The sequence below is a fragment of the Thermobia domestica genome, chromosome 13, assembly GCF_964235325.1.
Source record: "Thermobia domestica chromosome 13, izTheDome1.hap1.1, whole genome shotgun sequence".
Taxonomy (NCBI): domain Eukaryota; kingdom Metazoa; phylum Arthropoda; class Insecta; order Zygentoma; family Lepismatidae; genus Thermobia; species Thermobia domestica.
The window spans coordinates 33,288,944-33,311,374 of record NC_137466.1 but is presented as its reverse complement, the minus strand read 5'-3'; the positions used below and the strand labels follow the sequence as shown (position 1 = coordinate 33,311,374).

General features: G+C 36.9%; 1 protein-coding gene across 3 annotated transcripts in view; it reads right to left on the bottom strand.

Annotated features, from left to right (window-relative positions):
• Positions 1 to 1,392: 1,392 nt before the first annotated feature.
• Positions 1,393 to 22,431, bottom strand: part of unpg (homeobox protein unplugged) — a 185,249-nt gene continuing 164,210 nt past the window's right edge. For 2 of the 3 annotated variants that reach the window (XM_081735600.1, XM_081735601.1), the window contains one exon: positions 1,393 to 2,643. In XM_081735600.1, the coding sequence (XP_081591726.1) occupies positions 2,018 to 2,643 (626 nt within the window). In that variant the 3' untranslated portion in view covers positions 1,393 to 2,017. The remainder of the gene's footprint in view (positions 2,644 to 22,431) is intronic. The other variant, XM_081735599.1, reaches the window with a different exon arrangement.

Here is a 22,431-nt window from a genome sequence, read left to right as displayed (position 1 = left end):
CTTCTCGCAAAGAGAACATTCGCAATGTATTGCACATGCTCCTACTCAGGCCCGATATTATCATTTCTAATCAATCTCCTTTTCGAAACAAAAACTCATTCCCCCTTGATGTCAGGAAGTTGCTTACAGAACCTGCTACTAAATGTGCAACATCTCAGGGAGGTGAAGTAGGACATGGTCATGACCGCTTTAGTGGTAATTGTGATTATGATTGTGACGATGACGTCGATAATAATAATAATAATATAATAATAATAATAATAATAATAATAATAATAATAATAATAATAATAATAATAATAATAATAATAATAATAATAATAATAATAATAATAATAACGATTTAGATGGCAAGAATAAAGACTACAATGATGAGTTCTAGGGCTCTGAAAGAAGATTAGACGATTTCTCTCTCCAATCTTTGCAGGTAAAGTACATATTGTTCCATTTGGCTAATTTATTTTTGTCTTTTTTATATTTTAGCTTTTTGCTCATTATTTCTCTCTTACGCATTGTTTTTCAGTTGTTTTGCATATATTATGGTTACTAACGCCACCGAGTAATAATTTTGCTGGTATAGTGACCATATATTGCATGTATAGTTGAAGTACTAATTTTTTTCTAGTCAGATTCTGCATGTGGTCCACTGTGCACCGTAAGGTATATGCTTTAGCTGAACACGTTAAGCAATAACATACATATGTATAATTTTAAAGAAACGATTAGAAGAGTAATTACAAGAAATACATTGTGCTGGGCATAAGGTACCCCCTCCCCCGTTAGTACTGCAAGGCAGGGACGTACGCAGGAATTTATTCCGGGGGGTCTAAAGCGTTTCGGGGGATCAAAATACAATTTGAGGCTAAATTATATGAAAATTTCTAAAATCGACCCTAAAAGTAGACTACATTCACAAAAAAAGTCGGGATTTCGGGGTGTTCCGGACCCTCAGTACCCACCCCCTGCGTACGCCCCTGGTGCGAGAGTTAATGAAACTGTACCAATTTTCAATTAGAAGTATTCTACGTTACAATGTGAAACTTTGTATGTGTTTGTTATATGTAAATTCTGAATAACACATATTTTCCTTTTTTCTCCCTTAAAAATCAAAATATTTCTTTTTTTTTTCTTTGAAAAATTCGGAAATCGTATTCGATATCCCTTTTCAATAGAAACCAATGTTTAGTTGTTATGTAACATGTATATTTACGCTTCGTGACATTATTATGAAATCGACACGAACTCATTTAGTGAAAAGAATTATTTTAATGCTACTAATAACATAGCATAAGAAAAGTATAACATATACATACCAACTAAAGAATTAGCAGTTTTTGAATAAATTCAATAATGAAACCAAATTCAACTTTATAAAATTATACATGTTAAGAAGGAGATATTTGGTAAGTTTTTAGATACTGAACCATAATAAGTTATGAAATTTAAGATTGAATAAAGATTATACTACATATTTAAAAACAATTTCATTGTTTACTATTTTATTGGCATTTGAGAACACATTCTTTACAAGACATTGTGTGTGATATATTGACTCGTCCATGTACGACTGGCCTTTTAATCAGTTTAAGTACTATGAGAGTTTAAATATACAATTTTATGTCACATGCCAGACACATTGATTTAAAAGAAAATCCAAACTATCGCAATTTGTCTTTAAAAGCCATTACATCTTTTAAGTCCCCCGCCATTACCTTATCTGATTCATTAAATCGCCAGAAGATGTCACTGTTGGTATTAGATAAAACTGTAATGACGTATTTTACAGGCAATTTTCGTAATGTTTCTCTAGAACACATTTCGTAGCACCGTACTAGCATATAACAGACACTCACACACACTCATATCTACATTACCACTAGCGTTATGTGGTAATTCCTCGTAAACAAATGAAGATCACTTGTACGGAAAAGAACACAATGCATTATCTTCTCGCCGCACATAAAAATAAGCAACACATGCACCAAATTATAACACTTCCTAAAATAGGTTTAATGGCTCAGCTTTTGTTTAGTGGTGCCACTGGAGAACATTGCGCCAAGGACCGAAACCCGTGAAGTCCTGCGTGTAAAGGGTTGCTAGCATTTGGTTGAAGTCCTGCTTTCTCCAGTTGTTGATGCTGACTACGAATGGCAAATCTATTTACATGCACAGGAATGGGAACCACAATCTTAGTTCCACCTCCAGAGCCTCCGTTACTCCCTCCAGAAGCCCTGGAACCTGAAGTTAGTCCAGCCTTTACTCTCTTCCATTTTGCTCGTCTATTCTGGAACCATATTTTCACTTGAACCTCGCTAAGTTTTAAACTGTGAGCTATTTGTGATCTCTCCGTTAAACTTAAGTACTTCTTTGCGTGAAATTCCTTCTCTAGTTCTAATAGTTGTTCGCTTGTAAACGCAGTACGCCGCCGTCGAGTTTTACCGGTACTGGAAGTTGGGCCGGAGTTGTCACCGACTTTACCCTCTTTACCCGACGATGACTTACCGCTGTCTTTTCGGTCGAGAGATGATGGGAATTTCTGCGAGTGTGTTGTGGTGCTGTCCCCTGGAGACACTGGGTTGGTATCACTCGATCGGTGGTGATGAGGTGATCCAATATGACTAGTTCTCGCGTCGACGTCTGAACCTGCAAAACAAAGTGGAAACACAGGTAAATTTTCAATTGACATAACACAATAACAATTTGAATCATTTTCCGATCTTGCCTATATTAATATAGTTTCTCAAAGTGACTTCAGTGTTAGGGGCACCTAATATTTACAACATAAAGATCATGAGAAAGAAAAATATTGTTAAATTGTTGATATGTAAAATGTGCAGAAAAACTTTCCAAATAAACAAATAATTTTAAAGATGTCAAACATGATTTCATAATTATTAAGTATGATTCTAAAACATTGACTTCAGAAGCCTTTGTTTCCTTGAAAACATGGCCAATTCTATTAGACCCTATAACAAGAATCAAAACGAAAAATTGTAGTAATTGAGGGAAATATTTGAATGAAAAAATGAAAAAAAAAAATGGGAGTCTTCCATTAGCAATATTTACAATCCGATAGTGTATGGCTACAGTTCAAAACTGCGATCCACGTAGTATCCGTAAAGTAAATTCAAATGCTTCGTGAAGAAATTGAATAAATAAATAAATAAATTATGTACTATAGATAACGATTTGTGTTCCATGGCGAAATTTTCTCCTAAAACGTGCTGCAAAGTTTTGAATGATTGCCTTAAAAATTTACAGAACACATAAACATATAAATGTAACGCAAAGGTTAAATTACTCTATCCAAATTTATTCAGAAGAAAACGCCGGCAAACATGACAAACGCATATAACGCATGTAAACAATTGTCGAATCCATGGTTGACAGATAATTTATGATCTTGTTATCTTTCACGATTGTGTGATGAGATTGTTATGGTCATGATTGAGTACAGGAACAGAAAATTGTTATGGTGTGACTCGCAAGAAAGTTACAGTAAATAGCACATATTCTACAGTTAATAATATTCGTCTATAGTATAACAGAATCCTAACTATATAAAAAAATTGTACCCTAAGGGGCATAGTAAAGAACCAAGAGTAGGAATGCGTACGAGACAAGATTTGAGGTTGTCTCGAAAATGTGCTGTAAAAGTGACGACTTGAAAAATATATTTCTCCATTGGAAAAGCTGTGTCTCGATTCGAATTTGTCAGGAAAAAGGTAGGTCATAAATAACAGAACAAGAACTTTGTTATAAATATGTCATGACACGTTACTTAAATATAAACTCTATTAAATATCATACGTAGTCCAAGGACTAATCAATTAAAACATGATTTCCTCTATAAACTAGACGCTGGTTGTATGTGGCATTGTTGGGGGCACATCCTCGTTAAACAGTAGTTGCTATGTATGTGGAATATAACCCCTGATGTCATTCAATGAGCGATCTTCTGTTGAAAGTTTATTATAAGGTGGAACATCTACCTTACAGTCCAGACCTGCCACCAGAGGGATTTCCATTTTCATGACGGCTCGGAAAACACCTCATAGGTTAGCGCTTAAAATTGAATGCCAATCTAGGGGACCTGTATGTTGAGTTTGTGTCCGTCACAAATTAAAAATCCTTTCAGCAGGATGCATCCACTCCTGTAACTGTGTGATCAACAGGAGCTTCTAACTGTTGCAGATATGTGAGATTAATAACTCTGGCGACATTCTCGTTTGAGCAGGCGCGCATCCAAATTTTTCGTTGCGAGGGGGTCCAATACTGCAAACCACTATGTCTATGTGGTATTGAACGGATATTGTTCTGAACCCGAAAATAGGATAAATAATTGTAAAATACTTCCATCTATATTTGCAGCAAAAATGATAGAACTAAATTGTTTTTATAAGTGAAAGAATACCGATGAAGTGTAAGATCAAATTTTCATGCTACAATAATCATTTCCCTGTTAAACAAGTGATTCTAATAACATTACAATCTAGCGTGATCCTAATATCATTACATACGAGGGTTGTACCAAAAGTAAGGTTCTCATATTTTTTACCAATAGAAAACATTGTTTATTGTTATTAATTTATACATCGTTCGAAAGCTTACACTGTTGTCTATTTTTCAACGTAGTATCCATTTTTTCAGGTCGCTCAGTGTTCGCTTGGCAGCCGTCAGAGATGGAAGTGTTGATCGCCGCTCCCGCCAAGCGCGAGGTTCGGGCAGTAATCCGGTTTCTCCACGCAAGGAAGTTACCGCCCGTGGAGATTCATTGGCAACTGATTGAGGTTTATAGTGAAGAATGCATGTCCGTGCAGCACGTCCGCAAATGGTGCAGGGCTTTTGCTGAGTGTCGCACCGAAGTTCACGATGAAGAACGAAGTGGAAGACCGCCGGTGTCGGATGCGATTGTCAAGAAGAACAACAGTGAGCTGCTCAAAGATCGGAGGGTCACTGTCCGTGAACTTGTCCTTCCCTCTTCCCCAAGCTAAAGGACCACTTAGGTGGCAAACGCTTCAAGAGCGACGATGAAGTCCGAGCAGAGGTCATACGCTTCCTCAACGGATTGGCGGGAGACTTTTTCGACTTAGGAATACAAAAGCTGGAGCACTGTCTTCAAAAGTGTGTTGAAAAAATGGAGACTATGTTGAAAAATAGACAACAGTGTAAGCTTTCGAACGATGTATAAATTAATAACAATAAACAATGTTTTCTATTGATAAAAAATATGGGAACCTTACTTTTGGTACAACACTCGTAGTTATAAGGCCCACTAGCCTGATTCTAATAAGATGGTAAAATGAAGAAAGTCGAAGGAAACAGGATAACCTAGTGAAAACGTACAAAACATTCTTTGTTCACCACACAGTCTACTCGCGAGAGATGGAGACGAACCAGGGACTTCATGCACCAAAGATGAGCGTTCTCTCACTTTGTTCTTAGTGATCGCCATCGTGGTATCACTATGTTTTTCACTCTTCTATTGTTTAAAATTAGAAATCCAGATTTAACCAATGGAAATGTTTCTTTGTGCTCCTATTCGTAAATTATCAATTATATAACAAGACTGATTTTTTTTAAACAAAGTATTTTCAGCATTTGTACACGTTCCAAAATATGAATATGTCCTTTAATAGCTATATATTTACTGCCAAGCATAAATAAATCTGTTCTATATACAGATCTGCAAATAAATAAATAAAAGTATGAACTGAAAATTAAATAAAATAAAAACTTTAACATTTTGTGGCTATGCCCTTTACGCTTAAGGAGAGACATGATTAATGGAAGTGATTAATTATGAAGTAAGTAGGGGGCACAGTGGCTAGGTGGTAAAGCCCTCTGGTATATGGGGTCGTTGGTTCGATCCCCGGCAATAAGTTTATGGTGAACAACGTCGTGTCTAAGGGTTTTCTCGGGATACTCTCGTTTCCTCCCTCATTCTCATTCTACTAATCCTTCCATCATCATTCACTAGCTATAATTATCATATCCCTTAGCCTAAAGGGCATAATCGAGGGACGTTAAACTGAAATGTTTCACATTTATTTGTTTTTCATTTTCATGAAGTAAGTAGTGGAATGGGAAAGTTGGAGGTAATAGAAGAACCCTGAGAAACCACACGGGACACGGAGAGGATGTTGTTCACCACAGACTCACGCAGCCAGAAATCGATCTAGGGACCTATTGCACGAGAAGTGAGCATTCTACCATTAAAAAAAAAAAAAAAAAAAACTTCCTGATTCTGAAGTTCTCTCTTTCACACTTCTCAGACTACTGGACGCGACTTTGGCACGATCACAGAACCGCAGAGAACAGTTGAAAACCAAACCATCCTCTACAATGGGACCCGAATACCGTATGATTTTGTCTCATAATCGTCAGCGTAACGCTGCAGCCCGCTCGAGTACACCAATCGGTACCACTGAGCCCAGTTCACGATATGGTATTAGAGAATATGTCATTTCTAAAAAGATGTTCAGCTTATCTTTAATCGAGAAAAATGATCAGTTCGTTGCTGGAAAGGAACTTCAAATACAAAAAAATAATAAATAAGGACATGAACTTTATGACAGAAAATGGATAATAATCACAAGTATGTTCGTAGTTGGCGTTTTACTGTTCATGCTTACTTCAGATTAAAGTTTTTTTTTCCTTCACTTTTTATTGCGATGTAGCTATTTTCTCTCTCTCTCTCTCTCGTTTAGAGCTTGGAACACTTGGCTGTCGGAGGGCGCTTCTTTTCAACGGCACTTTGTCGTCAATTAATCAGAAATATCTGGGAGCTTTGCCAGCCAGCCAGCGCGCATTGGCTTCCCTCACTTCATGTCAGTTCGCACTCGTGTTTTTACCACTGTCAAACGGTCGCCATTAACATTCACCTCATCGTTGGTGGTAGGGGTAATTGTGTGTTGAATCTTAACACTCTTCCCTCCCCCTCTCTCCTTTCCGCCGCTTCCCCCTTTTTTTGTATGGGGAACGCAAATCAACTCAGTGAATTGAAGAGTTCCATTTCATTACATGTAATTCGGGTAGATACTTTGTTGACACACACACTTCATAGCAATTATTCAAAATTTATTTATTATCCAATATATTTGCTCATTCCTGAAACATGCATCGTTAACGCTGTGAACTCGAGGCGGTCATCTTAATTTAGTCATGAATGTATATGGGAAAAGTATTATTATTATTATTATTATTATTATTATTATTATTATTATTATTATTATTATTATTATTATTATTATTATTATTATAAGTAGTATGCGCGTTACTTCATATGTTATTGTGGGACATACGCTAACAAAGTTAAATTGTCGAAGTTTTCTTCAAACATATCACAAGTGTTCCATGTGAGCACCTCCTGTAACACGGCACACATCAAGTCGATAGTCTATCTCTTGCCATACCTTATGTAGCATGTTGCTATCAATATCAGCAATTCATTTCATGCTCGATACCTTTTATAGCATGTTGCTGTCAATATTAGCTATTCATTTCATGCTCGATACCTTTTGTAGCATGTTGCTGTCAATATTAGCAATTCATTTCATGCTCGATACCTTTTGTAGCATGTTGCTATTAATATCAGCAATTCAGTTCATGCTCGATACCTTTTGTAGCATGTTGCTATCAATATCAGCAGTTCATTTCATGCTCGATACTTTTTGTAGCATGTTGCTGTCAATATTAGCAATTCATTTCATGCTCGATACCGGTACCTTTTGTAGCATGTTACTATTAATATCAGCAATTCATTCCATGCTCGATACCTTTTGTAGCATGTTGCTACCAATATCAACAGTTCATTTTATGCTCGATACCTTTTGTAGCATGTTGCTACCAATATCAGCAGTTCATTTTATGCTCGATACCTTTTTTAGCATGTTGCTACCAATATCAGCAGTTCATTTCATGCTCGCTGCTGACTCTTAGCGATAGAAAGTTGAAACACTGCGTGGAAATTAAACTTTGAAAGTGCACCTTTCGAAGTGCAAGTCTCACAATAACATATGTTTATCAGATTTCACAGAATACATTTCTGAAATCGGGTCCATCATTTTGACTTAACCTGTACTCAAGGAAAATAGTTTCCTCTATTGCAGTGTTCAACGGGGGATTCGGAGTTTTATTATGGAAAGATAGTATGGCAAAACGAACATATAGAATATATAGTACATACAAATCACACGTATATCATGTGTGTTTTGTAGTATATCATACAAAAATCACACGAGCCCGGAACTTATTTGAGATTCAGTGCTTGGATCCCCTTCCCTTGAACATATTCTGCGTACGCCACGATTCTACATACGATTTCCTTTCCATTTTGATCAACATTCTTCTGTTCATTAATTCTTTCATCATCCTCTTATAGTATCGTCTTCCTCAGGGCTGTCTATCACACGAAACAGCTTTTTCAATAGAAACTTATACACTTTCCAAGACGAGACATCAATTTCACAATGTTTTTCGACACAATACAGCCTCAACTTTTTGTGTTTTGGGTAATTCTAGCATCCTTTGTCCTTAACCTAGAAAGCTTGTATGATGAAACTAAGTTTTAATTTCAGTAAAGTTTTTTTTTTTTTTTTTTTTTTTGTAATTATTGAAAAAAAAAAGACACTAGGTATTAAACAGTAATGCAACCAAAATCTATGATTAAGAGGTGGGTGGGGTTGAAAAGAAAATATCCTTTACATTTATCAAAATATGGTTTAGTAAGAACGACGTGTACATTATTGTATTTTAGACTTAGGGCAAGATGGCTCGACTCTTCTGGGCCCTCCCCTCGCTTCTCCACTTTTGTGAAAACATTAGGGTATTTGAAGCCTGATTGAACTACGTAACCGTACAATGTACTAAGAAGCTGAAAACCCACTGACTGAAAACATGAAGGCATTTTCTAAGTCCTCGAAAAGTGTTGTTAAATTACATTCCTTTGTAATACTGCTAACATTCCGAAAAATATTTTTATTTCTTTCAGATATTTAATCCTTTTTGTTGGTATTTGAATGTGTTTGTGTGGTCTCGTGAAAGAGCAATCATTGGTTTCTTCAGTTGAAGAAGTGTTGGGGCTGGGCGTCTGTCAATCACCCGTTGACAACGCCGAGTGATCGATCACCTCCCCTGCTGAATGGGCAAAAGAAACGTTTATCGTCTTACAACCAACCCAGCACAAACAGAGACACCGTTAACTAGCCAAATGAAAAGCCAACTATTTGATCTGACCACAAAACACTGCTGTTGAAATTCCTCTGGTTGTCTAAGAAGTGTAGGGAGGGGTGCCTCGCATATGTTTCCAATCTCGTGCTTTCTTCATTATTGTGTCCTAACAAAGTACTGTCAAAACGATTCTATTGTCAGAAGCTTCTTACAAAATGAACTTACAAACAGAACATAAAATTCTGAATAAATTGACTGCATAACTGACCTACATTTTCAACCACTCGCCGTTCCAAAAGCAAGTTTCTGATCTGTACAGTGTTTTCTAAGATGTTAACTCTGGTTTGTTGATGGCTTGTACAGAACACACAGAATGAAACTCGTTGTAAGCAATTAAGTATTGCAATCGAAAGTTGATTTTTTTTTCTTTTAAATACGGTAAACCATGTCCTTCTATTGGATTTCACCTCTGTTTCTGGGCGGCATGGTGGCCCAGTGATAGAGCGCTTACCTCTGGTGCGCGGGGTCCCTGGTTTCGATCCCAGGTCACGTAAGTTTGTGCTGGACAACATCGTGTCCATATGTTTTCTCAGGATACTACCATTTCCTTCCACGTTCTCATTCCACCAATTCTTCCATCATCATTCACTTGCCTTAATCATATGTCTCCTTTAGGCTAACACGTATAATCGACTGAAAGATATAAAGCTCTTGTTTCTACATCTGAAGAGACCCTTCGTGTTGATCTAGTGGTTAGAACAAGTGCACAAACTCTCGGGTTCAACTCCCGGCGAGAGACCATTGAAATTTGAATGCATTACGTTGGTTCGGATTTACCTTAAACTGTAGGTTTACGTCTCATATGGCCTCGGTGCTGAAAGAGATGGGAACTTCAACCAACAACGATCTATATTTGAAAACTTCGTCCCAAATCCAGTAAACTTTGTTGCACAATGTCTTTGGTTCGCTTCCCTGTTTGAGAACTCTACAGTGGTCCAGATCCTACTTTAAACTATTGGTCTTGTCCTATTCAGCCTTGCTGTTGACGAAGGACATAAATACACATTAACGAACTAATTAATTGTACCTAGATAGAGTTAACCAGTTGAGAATGCTCCAAGAGCATTGCCACAACAAACTTTAAAGGGATTAATTTTTCTTATTAAGTTCCACAGGCTTCATACCAATTGTTCTCTGTACTTTATTATTATACTCATTAAACAATTCTTGTAATTTATATATCCATTTATAATTTCCATGAGTCCCGGTACTAAATTTTTTCCACATGTTTTTTGTTTAAGAGGTTCCACGATACGTTGTTTTACGAAGACAAGTGCTCAAAATGAAGGACTCAAAATTGAAAAATTCGCAAAATATCATCTGTCTATGACTTACGGTTCCCGAGATATGATCTCCCGAAACCAGAACTTTTTTGGTTAGTATCTCGAAAATGGTAGGCTAAGAGTGACGCGAAAAATTCCATCACTTCTTTGAAATAGTTTTTGATGCTCTGTCGAATGGAGGGCTCAAGATTAAAAAAAAAAAAATCACAAATAACACACACACACACACACACACAGAGAAAGAGAGAGAGAAGTGAAAATGAAATGCAATCTTTGAGTTTTATGTCCCACGGTTATGCCGGTTAGGCTAAAGGAGACGGTGATGATGAGTAATGAATGAAATGGTGGAATGAAGAAAGTGGGAGGAAACGGGAGAACCCCGAGAAAACCCACGCACACGGTGTTTGTCCACCACAAAGTTCACTCACATACACATACACACAGAGAGAGTGAGAGAATTCAGTAACAAACTTTTTAAGTTCTTTGAAAATTACAAAAAAAAAAAAAAAAAAAAAAATTACTCACAAGGAATGCTTCTCAACTGTAAAATGAGTTGTACGAAATCTGAAAGCAAATTTAAAAGCTTCTTTACTGAAGGAGTAATTATTTTAAAGGTGAAGTAAGCTAATAAACATAAATAATGAAGTTATCAGGAACGTGAATCTAGATAATGCTTTTTTTTTAAATAGATAAATTCAAATATCTTCAACTGTATCTACATCAGTAAGCTATAAGAAATTTTAGTTACACTGTGTGTATACTATACAGACATAAACATACCCATATGCATTATTACCAATGCCATAGGAATTACTGTATATTGTTTTCTTAACTCCATATCAACCTTTTCATTTTCAAATAACACAAATACTGTTAAGTGATTATCTATATGCTGTCTAACTACGTTTCCTGTAAAAAAAAAAATGTTAACAGTAAATATACAGGATAACAGGATAACGGTGAACAAAAGTATGTCTAATACATAGTAGTGTTGCAAAATTTAAGAGTAATTTGAAAAAACTCGTTGCTGCTGCTTTAAGGCCAACATACACTAGCGTATTTTCAGCGCGCATTTTCGGTCCGTAAAATGATGTCGTAAATTTCGGTCCGTTGCAAAATACGTTAGAAAACACAAATTCTGATTATGATAGTTCTGAAGAGAACAGTCGTATTTTCAAATAAATAAAATTATGAACCCTCACTAAAAAAGGATGTCAGAATATATTTTTTTTAAAAATTGTCCTTCAAGAATGTAAAGATTGTTGCGATGGAGGAAAAAATTAACTATCCCAATATATTTATCATGTCAAAATGTTTCAAGTATACAAAGAATATTATAGATAGTGTATTAGACAAAATAATAATTACAGAATCAGACCAGAAGCAGAGAAAGTGTCTCGAAAATCATACGTAGTAGACAGGCGCGCACTCTCGCGGGGTACACCGGGTCTCGACCCCCTCCAAAAACTTCCCAACTTAACATAGTATACTTTCTCAATAAAAATTCATTTGTTTAACAGTGAAATGATTGATGCAGCATGAAAATTTGATCTTACACTTCGTTTGTACTCTTTCTCTTATAAAACCAATCTAGTTCTATCATTTTGTTCTCTGAAAATATAGGTGGAAATATGTTACATTTACTTATCGTCTTTTCGGGTACTGAATAATACCCGTTTAATATTATATAGACATAGTGCTTTTAGTATTGCACCCCCTCCCCTGAAAACTTGCATCTCTCCCAACAAAAAATTCTGGTGCGCTCTGAATGTGATATAGCCTATTCATATAGGCATATTTTCAAATGTTGGCAACACTGTACATCACGACTTCACAAGTATGGTTGTACTCATAATTAGATTTTCTACATGTTATAATTTGCTGTACAATTTAACAAAACTTAATTTTGTGCTCAGTTGGCAACACTGCATTACATATGATGTTATTGAGCATGTCTGTGGGTACAATGTTTGCTTACCTATACTGTTGTGCAATTGCCATTTTGATTACTTTAATCATTTTCAAGTTCTTTCTGTGTCTGTGTCTGTATCTTTTGCATTGCTATCTTCACATGATTCTAAATCCTTCTTTCCTCTGTATCTCCTGTGTTTCTGGGTATCGGCCCGTAAAATTTTGGATTTCTCACTTTTCTTCACTCCTCTATCGATTGCACATTGTTTGATTGGGCAATGTTACTATCAATATAAGATGTTCCCTTGTGAGAGGAGTATTCGGACTCAAGAGGAACGGGAATGGGGAATGGCGGAAACTTCATAACGAGGAACTGCCTACTTTATACCGTTTACCAATCATTATTATGGTCATGAAGTCTAGGAGGCTCCGGTGAATAGGTTATGTAGCCAGAATGGAAGAAAGTAGGAACGCTTTTAAAGTTTTAACTGAATAGGAAGTCCAAACGGAAAACGATTATTAGGAAGACCTAGGCGCAGATGGGAGGACGATATTAAGATGAATCTCGCAGAAATAGGAATACAAAGTAGAAACTGGATCCAGTTGGCTAAAAACAGAAGTCAATGGAGAGCTTTTATGAAGGTGGCATGAACCTCCGAGTTCCATAGGGCATACAGTTCGTTATAAGCCCGCATATCCAAAGTAGCATGCGGATCGCATACAGGAAAGGCGTTCCGCAACGTTAAATCCGCAAAATTTCCACCAGAAAAAAAAAAAAAAAAAACTAATAACTTGTGACCTGACTCCTCCGAGTCGAAAATCGCAAAAGTGCCTTAGTAAGCGATTAGATCTGCTTAAGTTATATATGTGTATAAAATTTGCTGGCGGGGCCGTGGTGGCTCAGTGGTATAGCGTTTACCTCTTGTACATGGGGTCCTTGATTCGATCCCAGTTGAACTTTGTAGTGGACAAACATCGTGTGTGTGGGTTATTTCGGGCTTCTCCTGTTTCCAACCACTTTCTTCATTCCATCATTTCATTCATTTCTCATCATCACCGTCTCCTTTAGCCTAACCGGCGTAACAATTGAAAGGTTTCAGTACATTTCAAAATTTGCTAGCTGTACGTAATTGCTTTCTATGCGAAGAGCTGATGACAGAGACATTATTATTATTATTATTATTATTATTATTATTATTATTATTATTATTATTATTATTATTATTATTATTATTATTAAATATTACAAAGTATATTTATGTTTCTTGAAAGGAACTACATCAACATAATATGTTAAAAGAGAAGCCCTTTCATTATACAGTTTGCTGATTAGGCTTGGTTGTTAGTTTAATTATTTCTAACTCTTTAAACATTTGAGAACATATTTTCGTACTGGGGTAGGAGTACAAAAAAGAGATATAAGTATGTATGTACCACACACACACCACACGTATTCTTATATGTGTATTTTTTTGTGTAGCGCTGTCTCCGCGCTCAACTGCGCATGAAAAGTATCAGTGACAAGGGTCTTCTTAAGGAACCGCGATACGCCAAGTGATCCATAAAAGCAGCCTTTAAACACCTCAATCAAAGATGGCATATCTTGTGACGTCACAAAGAAGTGCCGCCATGTTCAAAGAGGTACGAACTCACATGTGTCTTTGGAAGAAGAAAATCGTACAAGTGATGTCTGTGTGAGTGTGTTTCAACGTGTTTCTGTCTTAGAGTGTTGTTGCGGAACACACTGTCACATATTGAGCTTGAAGGAGGAAAAGAAAGAGGAAGAGATGCACAAAAGAGAAGCAAAGACGTCCAGGGTCTGAACGAAAAGAGAAGCAGTTTCTAAGTTTCCTATAACGGAGTTCACAAATTTCTCTGTAGTAAACATTTTTTTTTAATAAGTGAATTTTGTTCTACATTATGGACCTGTTCTACACAGAGAAATAACGTATGTGGTGTACGTAAAACATAGGTTACATGCGTAAATCCCGTAGTTTTTGGACATAACGTACGACTGTAGGGCAGGGGCGGATCCAGGGGGCGATCGGGGCGATTTCCCCCCCAGAAGAGGAAACTTTCTTATTTTATATATATAAATAAAACCCATCCTAAAGTTTTTTGCCCTTAAAAGTAGCAGTATGACAACACACCGCCCCCTCCAGAAGTCGGTCCTGGATCCGCCCCTGCTATAGGGCCTATGTGACATTCTGCAGCAGACGTGTAACTGAAATCGTATGTTTTATAATACTTCTCATATAAGTGCTCCATCTGCACGTACTTTTCATATGAAACAAAGAAATGTATAAAAGGCAGTCAGAATCTCACATACAGATGGACGTATAACATATAACTGACGTAAGTAACATACGTATACGTACGTAATATACGGAAGACAGCTAGATGTCAGACATTCTGTAGCGGCATAAGGTAACATGTAAACGCAAAAAAAAAAAAAAAAAAAAAAAAAAAAAACAGTACCTATGTAGCATACGGATAACGTATGCTCCATACAGATTTCCGTAATAAACTTATAGATTCCGTATATTGTACAATATACCGCTGTCCGGATAACAGATTTTTCTCAGTGCGCATGCATGAGATTACTCAATGGCGACTTCTCCTAGTAACTTTCTATTCATGCCATTTTCTCACAGTAGGCTTTCGAATATAGGATTCACTATGCTCAATGTTAATAAAACAGGTACTAACGGCTTTCTACAACTTTATATTTCAATAGAAGCATTACAACCGAAATTGAACATATTCTTCGGACTATAAATTCATACCAGAGAAACGGCTTCTCGCTAGCTGTAACCATTTTTGTTCTACGGGGATAAATATTGATACTGGAAGTTGTAGTAAATTCCTACCACTTCCCGTTTCGGTACAAGGCGGAGCTAGCATTTGTTCTTAAATTATTGTGCTGAATTCATAAAAAAAGAAAAAGAGTCTTGCTTTGTTACCATTTTTCTTCTATAGTGATCAATATTGTAACCGGAAATGGTTACTTTCTGCCATTAAAGTTAATTTACACATACTGTGTCCCGACAGGCCGCCTTGAAGAGAAACCAGCCCAGCCCGGTCCTGGTTCGTCGGCCGCGATCCTTCGGATTTCTTCGGAGCACACGAAGCGCGACACGAAATTGACCGGAACCAAGTGAAATGGCGTAGAAAGCAGTAGCGCTCCGGCACGGCACGGCATGGTATCACAGCGTAGAGTTGGCGTAGATCAATGAAAACTTGCACCCACCACCCGCCGTGACCCACTCTGACCCACCACCCATCATATGAACCACTCTCATCCACTGTGACTTACTCTGACTCACTAAAATCCACCGTCATCAACTCTGACACATGATCCACGGCCTCTTCTCTACTGACTAAAAAGTTTACACTTGTAATAAAACAAGGCTGTGCAATTGTAACTAATAGGAGTTTGAATTTCTATGGTCAATCGCTCAAGCACCCCTCTGTTACAATAACGGTGGATCTGACCTTTATAATATAAAATGGTAAAGTGTTTGTCAGTGAGGAAATTGAAGCAATTCGAGGTAGGGGGAGGGGAATTGGTGTGTGCCTAAAATATACTTGTACTAGGAGAGTATTCTTGCATGTGTTAATTTCTCAACGCATTCCAAAAGAAACTTCTATTCGCAGGAAAATACCCCTGTACAATATGGAAAAGGTTATGATTCCTTAATTCACAGTATTTTTCTCACAAAAGATTTGAAAACCAGTTTTACATAGCGTATAAAGGTGCTCGGGTACCCTCTCTAGAGCATCTCAACAAAGTATGCTCATAATTATAATTTGTGTAGTCACTAAAACACCACGTTAAATTTAAGTTACAAATATGCATAATTGCAATTATTATCAATATTTATCCAAAGTAGTTTACCTTCTAGTTTATAAAAAGAAAAGAAGAGACTTATTAAAAATTAGGTACAAAGTTGAATAACACAAATAAGCCATTAGAAATACATGTGTACATATTCTGTATTCCACCTTAAAACAAATCTGAAATCGGGTTCTTTCCTGTCGATCTCCAGAACTTTTCGTGGTAAATCATCCGCAGCGGAATGATGTCCATTCTTCAGCCAACAAATAACTAGCTTGTCTACTTTAAGCTTGTCTAGCGGTGGGCCATTAACAATGATGAACAACAAGGTAGACAATGTTTGAGCATTTAGTCTATTTCTAATATCAGTTATCTGTAAATTCATAAGGGGAAATCCCCGTTCGGACTCTGTCGTGGAAATTGTTAATACTTCTACCCAACGTAGAAATTTCTGCAACTCCTAATCGACAATCTGCTTGTTAGTCTGATAAGACTTAAGTCTGATAACGATTTTTCTTGGTCAGTTTTGAAATACTCAGCAAGAAGTATCATCTCTCTATCACCATACAACATCTTTTCCATATCGACCATGTCAGTTGGCAATGTCGACTCATGGAGAACAGAAACTTCATCTACCACACCTCCGATAGGGAATCTTGTGCATAAATTATCAATTAAAGCCTGATAAACTGATGATTTCATATTTGTTTATAAATTTATTTTTTTGCAATTACACATGAAGGTTTGATGTCATTACCAAGTTCCCTCCCCCCCTAGAAAGCAAAAGGGAACGAGGTTCCTGGAAAGTGTTCAGAGGTGAATGGGAATTTCCCCCTTTCTTCGCTTTCAATTACCACACTGCTGTTTGTCATGGGCCAAATTACGATGAATTTCAATTAAATTAACGTAGTATAATTATTTCGTTTTGAATTATCGATACTTTTCAGTGAAAAAAAGGATGAAATTTGAAAGCCCAAATTAAAGTAAGTAGACCAACGTAAAAGGGAAAAAAAGTGTAAAATTTTCCGTATAATTATGCGTATAGTCCAAACCTAAAATTTCCGTGTAATTAAGCTTACAAATTTGCCTATAATATAAGTTGATTGCTATATTTTAGTATTAAAATTAGGGATTTTGGGGGGCCTCCTGAGAATGCGGGCCCCGGAGCCTAGGCTCCATTGCCTCCGCCCTTAATCCGCTCCGGCCTAAATTCGTATGACAAAACCGTTCCTCACCGTTTATTACCTCTTTTGCTCTATAAAGATCAATGTTGTAACCAGAACTTGCAGGGGGTTTCCACTTCCGTTTTAATTAGTTAATAGACCCTGAGGGTAGAGAGGGGTTTCTATTCCTGAAACGATGAGTCCATGGCAGCAATCATTCTCTCGCTATCTCTCCTTCAGTACCTGATGATGAATATAGATGTCCCACGGATAAAGACGTTCTATAAAACTACTCACACTTATGCACAGTATTCTATAACTTGGAAGTTTACAACTGTGTAAAGAACTTCCGGTAAGAAACTTCCCGTTCATCTCAAGGCAGGAAAATATGTTTATGCAAAATACTTGAAAATAAAGAACTAAGTAAAATAAATAAAAGGGAGCAACGCCTTTGGAGTTGCCCTGTCTAAAATATCCGTTCCTTGCACAGTGTGAATAGGCTTATTTAAACCCATTCTCTGTCCCGAAGGATTCGAATTTCTATGAAAGTCTTTCCCTGTTATGTAGACAACCAACATTATTTTAAATTACGAAGTGTTGCCTAATATGTGAGGGTCTATTGTTAAACGTATACCCTATCACACCTGCATAGTATTTGCCCCAGACCGGAAATCTTATATGTGCCAAGTTCGGTTGAAATTACTCTAGATATTCCAGAATTATTCCGGAACATTCAACCATTTGCAATCATTGATATATGAGGGGCTCGGGCGAACATAATGGTATGTCACATTTTCCAACTTTCGAGTACACTGGAAAAAAGTTTGACCGTTCTCATACAATATAATGGAATGACGCATACCAAACAAACTTCCCCTGGCATCTGTAGGTACATTCTCGAAATTAAACTAGTTGCATGCTCTTCTGTGCTTCTATTACATCCCGTTCCATTCAATAACTCAACATATCAGCGTTCACTTTGCTACTCAAAATAATAGAACTGAGATACAAACAAAAACTTGCATCGCAAAATGCGGTTATTTATTACTGAAATGAGCTTTTAAAAAATAAATAAATAAAAACAAGAAAACAACATAATATATATAACCTTTCCTTCGTGGTAGAAGGATTTTTACTTTTATCTTAGATGTTTGTAATAAATCTTCCTTGAAAACCCAACTTTTCCTTTTAAGTGCCTTTTTGATTCTCAATAATACACAACAATCCACTATGGACTAGATACCATATTACTGGAGGGCTGGCTGCAGAATTGATGACAAAGAAAACATGCGCATTTCCTATATAGCATTTGGCTATGGGCTCAATGGGCTTTCAAATGCAAAGCCTCAGCTCACTTTTTGGAAATTTAATAGAGCCATTTCCATTTTCCACTGAACCCCCCACGGCTGTACAGAAAATTGACATCGACTAACCAACATTGCTTTTCGTACTGAAGAAAAAGATACCTCAATCATCAAGCTGAGTCAACGCTTTCAAAAATTATCGCATGTTGAATTTAACATTAGAGTATATGGCCAGAAGTACTTTTTTTCGATTAAAAAAAAAGACGGTAAGAGATAGAAACGCAGTTTTTAGGAAGTTTCCAAGAGACAATATCAAGGCACATCCAATGGTACTAGAGCAGGTTTCCGGAAATTTCCGGAACATTACTTAAATCAGGATCGAATTTCCTGAACTTGTTTGAAAGTACATGTATCTTATCTACACAAACAAGAATTTTTGGAATGATCCAAGAAAATGGATCAAAAGATTGCTATTTTAACCAAGAGTTTTAGGAATGATCCCAAAAAAATGCATGAAAAGATTGCGATCTTGGCCAAAAATATATTTTGGATCAAGGGTCACAAAGTTTTTGAACGGACCCTAAATCGAGTTTTCGTATTTTTTACGGAATAAGGGCATCATACTGAGTTAAGTGATAGTTTGGGTTTGGCTACACTATATGTAGTTCTCCAGATATAAGGCCTATAATTAGGGATGGTGCCGAGTCCGAGACAAGATCGAGACTAGTCTCGGACTCGGTACCATCCCTAAATATTTGATAATTTAATTGCTTACTTTTCCACCTCACGATTGTTTTTACTTTACAATGTGTTTTCAAGCGTACGTTTCAAGCAAATACTGCATCAAGAAGTCTTATCTGGCTTGTGTGTTAATGCTGGAACTGGGTTTGCTGCAAATTCCATCCCGATTTAAGCTATGTTCTGAAACTTTCCGGAAACCTGCTCTAGTACCATTGGATGTGATTTAACATTGTCTCTTGGAAATTCCTAAGAATTGCGTTTCTATCTCTCACCGTTCTTTTAAAATCGAAAAAGGTCCATATACTCGAAAAATCGAAATGGCTGTATACTCTAATGTTAAATTCAACGTGAAATAATTTTCGAAAACGCTGACTCAGCTTGGTATCTTTTTCTACAGTACGAAAAGCTACGTTGATTAGTCGATGTCAGTTTTCTGTACAGCTGTGAGGGGGGAGGGGTTCAGTGGAAAATGGAAATGGCTCTTCATTTTAATGAATCGCAACTAACGTTATCTGATTCAGTTTCACGTGTGGAAAAACACGGGACTTTATTTCTGTTTCCATTTGCTTCAAACTCAGTGGCCCCGTGTAAAGTAGTCGCTAACGCTCTTACGGTGCGAGGGGTCCCGGGTTCGATTCCCGGTGGGGACACTCGGCCGAAAAAGTGTAAAATATTTTTTTCAGGCCCGCTATCCTGAATGAGGTTTTCCCGAGTTTCCCTAATTCACATCAGGCAAATGCCGGGCTGATACCTAACTTATAGGTCCCAGGTCGCTTCCTTCCTTCCCTTTGCCTGGATTGTGTGCTCGCCAAGGGATGTCATCCCTCATACATGACGGGCTAAATGGCCATAGATGCCGAGAGCCTAGAAATCTAAATCCTAATCCTAAAAGGCAGCAAAATTGAAAACGAGGCGAAAAATTTAACTCCCTGAAATATTGTTAACATTTTTTTCGGAGATAAACAATACTTTCAAAAACAAACTGTGTAACAATGAATAAAAATATAGAATTTACATATATTATAGTCTATGTTACTTGGAAATGCTGATTCAATCATACTTCGTTTTAACATTCCCGCAAAGATTAATTACAGTTCGTATCTCTGTTGCCAGATGGGGATAATATCGCTTTATTCACACACCTGAAACTGAATAAGATGACGTTAGTTGCGATTCATTAAAATTAACGCCCTTTTTTTCCGCTCAAACAAACTTCTCTCTTCTTTCTCTTGTTCGGCGTCCAAATGACAACGTTAGCACGTGAAGTGTCAAAGTGTTGACTCTTTAGAAACAGAGATGTCGCTGTATTGAGCGGATTGCGTGAGACACGGTAACTGATTTCATTGGTTTGTTTTGGATCTTCTCCAGTCAACTGGATCACAAAGGAAAGCAGAGTGACCAACCTTTTATTTACGAAGATTATCAGCAAATGAGCAGTTTTGTGAAAAGCTGCTGGAAATACAGCGCACATCGATCAACTAACTTAATTTAGGTGTAACTTTTTAATTTTCCAAGTATTTCGTTTGAAGTTTACTAATAGTAAGAGTAAACAAAATTTAATCCAATACTTCAATTAATTGTCATGATTCTATCAGGGGTGTTACTTGAGGGCGGGCGAGAAAAGCGAAATTTATTAACGAAAACGTGAAAATGACTTATAACGGTGCTGAATCTTGCTTATTCCCCTCAGCAAAGCAAAATCTGAAAATGAAATGAAATCTTTAAATTTTACGTCGCACGGGTATGCCGGCTGGACTAAAGGAGACGGTGATGATGAGAAATGAATGAAATGATGGAATGAAGAAAGTGGAAGAGAACGAGAGAACCCCGAGAAGACCCACGCACACGGTGTTTGTCCAATACAAAGCTCACCTGGTGCGAGCTGGGATCGAACCAAGGACTCCATGCACCAGAAGTGAATGCTCTACCATTGAGCCACCGCGACCCAGACGCAAAATCTGAAATGGCATTGCTGTTCTATAGCTTACATAAACTTCTCTGCCCCTCCTTTTTTTAAAAAAAAAAAAAAAAAAAAAAAGAGATTCCCTGAAACTTCGACCTTACCCTCCTTCTTCTCACCGACACACGTGAAAACCAATTGGTTAGATTTTTTTTTTTTTTTTCGATATTAAGGCCGAACAAGACCATGCACTTACAGCTTAACTTGTGGGATACGGAATACAGTACATGGTTTCCATCCGAGAATGGACCCGGCTCTTCTACATCAAAGGTGGCAAAGTTAACTATTTGGATACAAGAAAGTCCTTAAAAACTTATTTATAAAATAATATATATATAGGTCTTACTTTGCGAAGTAATGTACAGTCCCAAACTTTGTCTGTTCGCTCGTCACAGAAAAAATTACCTGAAAAGCCGAATTTAACATATTACGATACCAATTTCCGCGATCCTAGTCTTTCAGTTTATTCTGATAGAAATAACTGGAATCCCAATTTTAAAATTATTCCAAGCTTTCCATTATAATTTTCAATACCCTAGCTTTTCTCCTATTTTGCCGATTCCCGTGAATAACATGAAGACGAGAACAGCTTTATGAAATTTAGCAGGTGAACGGTCTAGTTCTAACCAAATATTACAATAGTATGTGTATCACTGTTAGTAGTGTGTGCGTAATAAATAGGAAAATGTAAACAAAAGTAGATACCATCTACTACCTAACAGTGTAGTTTTACATACACGATGATAAATAAATACAGTAAACTCTCGATTAGACGCTATTCGTTTGCGGATTATCCACCATCTCCGTTTCCTGCTTTCTTTTTTCTTTTTTGTGTAACGATAAATTATGGTACAATAAAAAAAAACTTGCATCATAAATCAATTAGAGGTGGTTCAACAAACTATCTTTTTGTGAAAAACAAAGAAACTTGTATCTACACTAACGTTATTAAGACATAATTGTATATGTAGGCCTCTTACAGTAAATAAAATCTTTAATA